The sequence below is a fragment of the Sphaeroforma arctica genome, assembly GCF_001186125.1.
Source record: "Sphaeroforma arctica JP610 unplaced genomic scaffold supercont1.2361, whole genome shotgun sequence".
Taxonomy (NCBI): domain Eukaryota; class Ichthyosporea; order Ichthyophonida; genus Sphaeroforma; species Sphaeroforma arctica.
Genome location: NW_014038197.1, coordinates 1 through 7134, shown reverse-complemented (window position 1 = coordinate 7134; position 7134 = coordinate 1). Strand labels below are relative to the sequence as shown.

General features: G+C 42.8%; 2 protein-coding genes across 2 annotated transcripts; one reads left to right on the top strand and one right to left on the bottom strand.

Moving 5' to 3' along the window:
* The first annotated feature begins 416 nt into the window (after positions 1 to 416).
* Positions 417 to 2033, top strand: SARC_12517 (hypothetical protein). Its single transcript, XM_014293376.1, has 3 exons — positions 417 to 680; positions 1214 to 1498; positions 1716 to 2033. The coding sequence occupies exons 1-3, from the start codon at positions 468 to 470 to the stop codon at positions 1974 to 1976; spliced, it is 759 nt and encodes a 252-aa protein (XP_014148851.1). The 5' UTR covers positions 417 to 467; the 3' UTR covers positions 1977 to 2033.
* Positions 2034 to 4194: 2161 nt separating this feature from the next.
* Positions 4195 to 4500, bottom strand: SARC_12516 (hypothetical protein; the record flags this gene model as incomplete). Its single annotated transcript, XM_014293375.1, has 1 exon — positions 4195 to 4500. The coding sequence occupies one exon, from the start codon at positions 4498 to 4500 to the stop codon at positions 4195 to 4197; it is 306 nt and encodes a 101-aa protein (XP_014148850.1).
* Positions 4501 to 7134: the final 2634 nt, after the last annotated feature.

Here is a 7134-nt window from a genome sequence, read left to right as displayed (position 1 = left end):
ACGCAAATATATACACGAATGTATGTATATATATATATATGTGTGTGTGTATATATATACATACACACACACACACATATATATATATATATATACATATATACACATATCTTTGTGTGTGTGTGTTGTTTTGTGTATGTATATATATATATCTCTCTCTCTCTCTCTCTCTTTGTATATATATATATGTGTGTGTGTGTGTGTACGCATAAATGTTTGTCCAGATTCAGGAACATTCTATATGAGTTCATTCTCCTATTCAGTGTATATGTGGGTCGCGAATCTTACGACCGATCGATTAGCAAACAGGATAGAGGTTGGGATTTAACATTTGTTGTTGTTATTGTTTGTGATATTTCGCCCTGTGATCTCTTAACATCTGTACTTATTTCATTTACGCTTTTGTAATATAACAGCTCCTTGAGAAGGCTGTGTCTCTGGAACCTGATACTGGCTTCCGGAAATACATGATGCTCGCAATGTTATATCCGGGCACACAATCGCTCGCATTCTACGAAAAGGGCGTGAGCGTGTTGAAGTTTGACATGAGTACAGCACTTCCCACACCTGTGGCTGGGGACGACTGGAGTATCAGTTTGGCATCGGCATATACTAGCATAGCTGAATTGTATATGACTGATCTGTGCATGGAAGCCAAAGCTGAGAGCGAGTGTAAGAGGGTAGGTTCTTTCTTTTCTATATGTGCGCTCATGACCATCTTCGTTTTGTTCAGGTCGATAGTTTAGCTGGCAGTGCAAAACAACATGCAACGTTCTATCGACTGAATGCAGCTTTTATGTATTCGATTTGGCAATATCACTAAAGCATTCATCTTGAAAGGCTTGTATCTGTGTATGCGAATTCATCATGTATTTACGACGCACAGGGTTGCGAGAGAATGTACATTTTTCTTGCGGAGAATACATATACGTAGCCGGAGAATACCCGAATTATTCTGTTAAAAAGATTTTCCTATCAATCTCGGGCAGATGTATCCGGTAAAAGTTGGACAGTATGCGCCTGAAAGTCGCATTTTATTGTCTTTTTCGATACTGCACAACCGCAGTTTGTCTGCAGCAAACTAGTACCGCACCAGTGGGGTAGTTTTTTGTTGACACTTCGCTCTAAATAGAGACATCCCAGATATTTGCAGAGTATTGTTTGATATATTGGCGACTGACATAGTCGTTCTGCTCATCACATACATACTCAGGTTTTACAACTCGCGGTGGAGGCTGACCCAGAAAATATTGAAGCGCTTCAAACGTTCGCGTCGTATTATATAAGTGCGTGCGATAAGGATCAAGCCAGGCAAGCGATTGCAAAGAGTGTATCGCTTTGGCTTAAAGTCGAAGAGATTGAGAAATTAAAGGCAGGCGGATTAACAGAGGAGGAGGCGATTGGTGGAATGGACACGGAGTCACTGCCATCCTATGAGTTTAGAATCAACACCGCCAGAATTCTGTCGGAATTAGAGATGTATAAGGAAGCTTTGTTGGTATGTTGTTTCTTTTGGTTTGAGAACGGCACGAAGAAATGTGGCTTATCTCGCACTTTGCTTCAGCTCGCTCATTTCTGAGTAATAGAATGCCAACTTAAAGTTTTGGCGATCCGATCAAAGTCTACATTTCAAACATGATCAACTTATGGCAAAACGAGCTTGATCTTTATGTACGAATTCAAAGTTCACTAAGTAGTCGTACTTATTCTCTCAGGTCTTGAGCCGGTTAGAAAAGGAAGACGATGAGGTGGTGGAGGTCTGGTATATGCACGGTATCGTTGCACAACTGATACAGGACCATACCACGGCTATAGAGTGTTTGAGAGAAGCGGAGAAGCTGTTCGTCAAGACTGGTTGCCCCGACCACGAGGTCCTTTCGCATATCAAGAGTATATTAGAAACGTATGAAAAAGAGGGCTTGATAAACTCAGACGGCAGCCTTAATGCAGACGCCGGAGAAGATATGAGTGAGTAGCCGAACCTTCCTCCTTATTTAAAATATTAGATATAAAAATTTACATGGCGCCCACTGTCAGTTACTAGTCTCTGCTTCAATTTCAAATCATTTTCGTCACAACCAGATCGGCATCTTTGGAACATATAGAGACTATCCGTATTCTTTAAATCGTGATCTATACGGTCCGTGGTAGAAATTGTATGCGAAGTCATACACCCTGTTCGTTCCGATTAGCCCCATGAAATGTCGTACACTTGCTTCATACTATACTCGGTGAATTATTTCCGTACTAAATTACGATTCGAGCATAGGAGCCGACGAACAAGAAGTTTTTTCCGATCATCTAGCTTGTACAACACTGTATCCAGCCTTCAGGGGTTTTACTTTCGAATGACAGGGTCGCTCAGATACGGTTCGTATACCAGCAACTAATATACGATTTCGCTACAGCTGTTTTTCCAACGGACAGTCAAAGCGACATATCAAGTCGGACACTCTATGACTCCCAAGTTCACAACATAAAAAGAAGAAAATATACTTGGAGGCATCTCTGGTCATGTAGCATGTAGGACACCGAATCGACTTCAATTTTACATTTCTATTCAAGAAAGTAGCATCAACTTCGATTCAAATTTATTTTCGATGAACTTCCATAGCGGTATATTTATCATATCGGATGCTCACAAATCCCGACGCCATCTTTCCAAGATGCTGACAGGTTTCTGTCATGGAGTGCGCACTATGCTGGATAGAGCTTCCAGTCATCGCACAAACCGAATTCTTGACAGAAGCTGCTTTTTTATCTCTGACGGAAGTCAAGCGAGATATCACTCTGGAATCTAGGCACCATCACTGACCAGGAAAATTCATAAGAACACGCGTTCGGTTCTGTAGCTTGAATTAATTCATGTTTGTGACAAGTCACATTCGAAAAGTAAGCTTGTCAACAGATCTATAACTTTCTTAACAGGAATACCTTCGCTTCTGCAATTTTTTTCCGAGAGACAGGCAAAGCAAGATGTAATATCGGACGTACGGGTATCTCGACTTATAACATCACAAAATTCTCACTCAAAACTCTATTTGAATGCGCCTATAATTTGTAGCGTGTGGTTTATCTTTTCCAGACTCAGAGACAGGTCACATCCGAAAAGTGAGCTGGGAAGTAGACGGCAGCTTTCCTATACAAGAAAACAGCATGTCCCATATAGCCAAATAGTATTACCGATTCTATCTACACACAGTGCAGTTAAAAAAATCAACTTGATGGCGTCTTCGATCAAGTAGAGTGCACTATACTGTATCGAGCTTTAAGCCACTTCACACACGACAATGTATCAAGAAAATAATATGCTACCTCACTGCAGCTAAATATGATACGCATTTTGGCGCGAAAGTAGAAATGGGGTGCTTTCTGAGGGACCTTCAAGACGACATGCATATCGGATACTGGGCTAGAAAACCTCAGTTTTATTTTTACGAGCTGCTGACGTCATCTTTTTGCATATGCTTCATGACTGGCAGCATGAATCTTATCTAGCCTTGAAGCAAGCCACATCTCTAAAGAGAAATTTCGTACATTAAAACAACTTGGGCTTCGCTGCAGCTTTATTTGCGACGGATATTCAATGCAAAATATACTATGCTCACAAAAAAACTTCATTTCATCGCGCCTGGCCTTGAGGCAAATCCAAAAGATGAGCTTAAAAATGGGCGGCAGTCTTCTTGTACAAGAATACAATGAACTCCGATGCAGACTATAAATTTCCAAGAAGCGTGCTTTATACTGTATCGAGCTTTAAGCCAATTCACACACGACATTCTTTACAGGAAACCTATTTTTAATAATAAAGTTCACATTTGTTAGTATATGATAGGCGTTTTAGCCCCAAGGGATGAATAGGGTGCTTTGCGACGAACAATCAAAGCGACATATTATATCGGAACCTGTGGAATCTCGGTTCTATCTACACGAGCTGCTGATAAGAAAATCCCTATGAATGCGCGCACCTTCGGTCCTGTAGCATAAATTATATCGTATCTAAACTTGCACTACAAATACCACTCCAAAGATATTATATAAAAGGGTATTCGTAGATGATCGACTATTTAAAATGTACACGAAGAAAGTTTCAAAATTAGGTGCTAAATTGTTTCCGATGGACAAGCAATACGAGATATTATATCGGATGATTTTTTGAACTCTCGGTGGGTGAGTTGTGTATCCAGGGGCGTACTAAGCTCTTGTTGAATCTTTTTGTCGGCGTTCGCCCAGTCGGTTGGGTAGGCTTCCTGGGTGGCGGTATCCATGGGTGTGTCCGCCAGAGACCCTTTTGGTGCTGAAGAGCACCACGTCCAGGTGTGTACTTCTCCTGTATTTGCTGTGCAACGGTTCCGTCGGTATTGCTTGGATTTTCAATGACCCAGTGGTTGCAAAACATGTGATTAGTTGTCCCCTAAACCGTGTGATGATAGCGGTGGCCTCACACAAGGACACGGCGTCTCCAAAGCGCGCGTCCGTACCACCCTCGAAGTTTGCCATAAGTGTAAATTTCCAAGGCGGGAGTCCTACGCCACGATTCCCTTCATGGAAAGTATCCGATCAGTGTGGTATTATGATAAATGTGTCGGTGATCAACGAGAAATAGTGGTAATGCTGCATTACCACAAAAGGCGCAAACATGATAACGGCCGTATTCGGTACCTCTGTGAGTGATCGAAGAGAATTGTGAATGAGTGGCCAAGGACTGTTAGCGTAGGCCAGTATAAACCTGAGACCAACGGAAAAGTATCTTCAGGTCCCCATATATAAGTGCCTTCCGCTGTAGTGTACACGTCCAGAATGCGGTCGTATTTGCTTGCGAATCATGTAGTGAACCTGTTTTGTAAAGCCGATTCATAACGAATTCCATGACCAGCTGGATTAGAACGTGCGGTCAACAGTTAGGTCTGTATGTGCTATTTGCACGTGCCAGATGACTCTTAGGTGATCGTCAGTACCCATCAACACTACTGTTACAATTTGTTAGCGAGTCTGCTGTTTGTGCCATTGCTGGTTGCCATTCTACTCGGTGTCGCGCGGTGGTCTGAAGGATCGGGTCCATATATCAGTGCCTTGCGCTGTGGTGTACACGTCCAGAATGCGGTCGTCTTTGCTTACGAATAGCTCTACAACATCAATCATGCCATGAGTCTTTTGCGCAAGATCAACCCATATCGCGCTCAGTGACCAGCTGAATTTGAACGTGTGACCGACAGATACGTCTTTATTTTCTCTCTGTTTTCTGTGTCCACGTGCCAGGTGACTTTCTGGTGATTTTCAGTAACCATCAACAACACTGCTACACTTTGTCGCGCGCCTACTGATTGTGCGAGTATTGTTCGCCATGATATTATGTGTTGTCCACCATGCAACTCTGTGTTGGCGATGGGTTGAAGGATTGGGTTTAAGTGGTCGGATATTCATGAGAAGTAGTCGCCGAATACGGTAAGTGGTCTAGATATGTATTGCACATCGACTTCCACTTCGTTTATGATCATAGCCATCGCTCATAGGAAACGACTAATGAGCGCTGCGTCCTCCTGCATTTATTGTTCAGGATGTTTTAACATTAAAATAATGGGTTTTTGGTCCATTGAAATACTTCTCTCTCACCGACCTGCGACAGAACGTAATATTTTTAAACACTGCGTGTTTTTCATCCTGTCACTTCTCTATCCATAGCGCCGCAGTTCTTTTGTGCGACATTGAGCTTGCTACAGAAGAAAGAATATGAGTAAAGAAAACTCAATGGGCTAATCGTGATAATCACGAGGCGAGTGCCGAGTAATTGTGCTGAATTCCTTCTTAGCGTCATCGTTATTAACTTCTACTAGCAGTCCGGAATTATGTATCGGTTGTGGCGTGCCTCCTGATGATTACTGTAAAGCCTAACATTGTTTGTCAATTCTGTTGTTCAACACGTGTACCACTCGGTTGTGTCCAATGAAGTGTACCACTCCCGGCAAGTGAACCACTCTGCTGTAATTCCTTAGGAAGTGAACCACTCTCCGCAAGTGTACCACTCTGTGGTGGTTGTGTAAGTGTACCACTCCGAACAAGTATACAACTCTGTTCATGATGCAAAATGTCGCTAATATGCGTAGACACGTTCCGTGATGATTGGTATGGTATGAAGCCCGCCAGCGTAGTCAGTTTTTCTATTGGGTTATACCCTAGATTCGAGGATTGTCAAGTGTACAAAAGCCTCTTCCACTTTTGGTAATAACCAACCTGGGAGTTTGAGGATGTATGACCACTGGTGACAATCCCAATTTTGCCTTCTCACATTGACGTATGCTCTCAGCTTTTACCTTGTATTCTCTTGTACCAGGAGGTGGTATCTAGACAGAACATGCAGTACCGGTCCCTTCAATATTAGCATCTGGCATGATTACTATCTTTTGGTGAGGAAGCGGGTGATATAGCCTAATGCGTCGCACTACATATAGTTAGCACGTTACAGATGGTATCAGCGCCCTTTGGGATTATATAGTCAAGTTCCGAAATATGTTGGGCGAGATTTTTGTTGTTGGCCACATATGGAAATGCAAGTGCTATTACACTCAGACCATGTACAATCCGAGACTGCATAAAGACTTTGTATATAAGCAGCTTCGAGTAGGGATGGAGGCGGGGCCCTGCGTGAAAGCCGAAAGGCACTGCGCTTCTGATCGCGCGGTCAAGTCTGTTAAGCAGGCTAACTGGCGGAACACTATGCCAGAACTATGAAAGGGTAGGCCAAAATATCTGTATGAGTCAACAATGGGGATCAAGCCTAGCTCCGTGTCCGGTGAATGACCTGAGTATGAGCCTGGGATGAAACCGCATTTTCCATATTAAATTCCATGGCCGAGTCACAGGCCCACCAGTGACATAAGTTGATGAGTACTCAGCGTCCATTGGAATTCCATTAATGAATACATACGTCATCGGCGAGAATCAGTGAGGGATTGTGGCTGCAATTTTCGAAATTTCTATTGAATAATAAAGGCATTATAGGAAAATAGGGGACCCTTGATGTAGTCCTCTTTGATGTTTAGAGGGTTGGCAAAGTTTTCCTTGGTAGAGGACTTGTGTAGTGTGATTTTTGATCCGGTTTTTACATATAGTGATTAGTCGGGGGGGGGGGGGGGG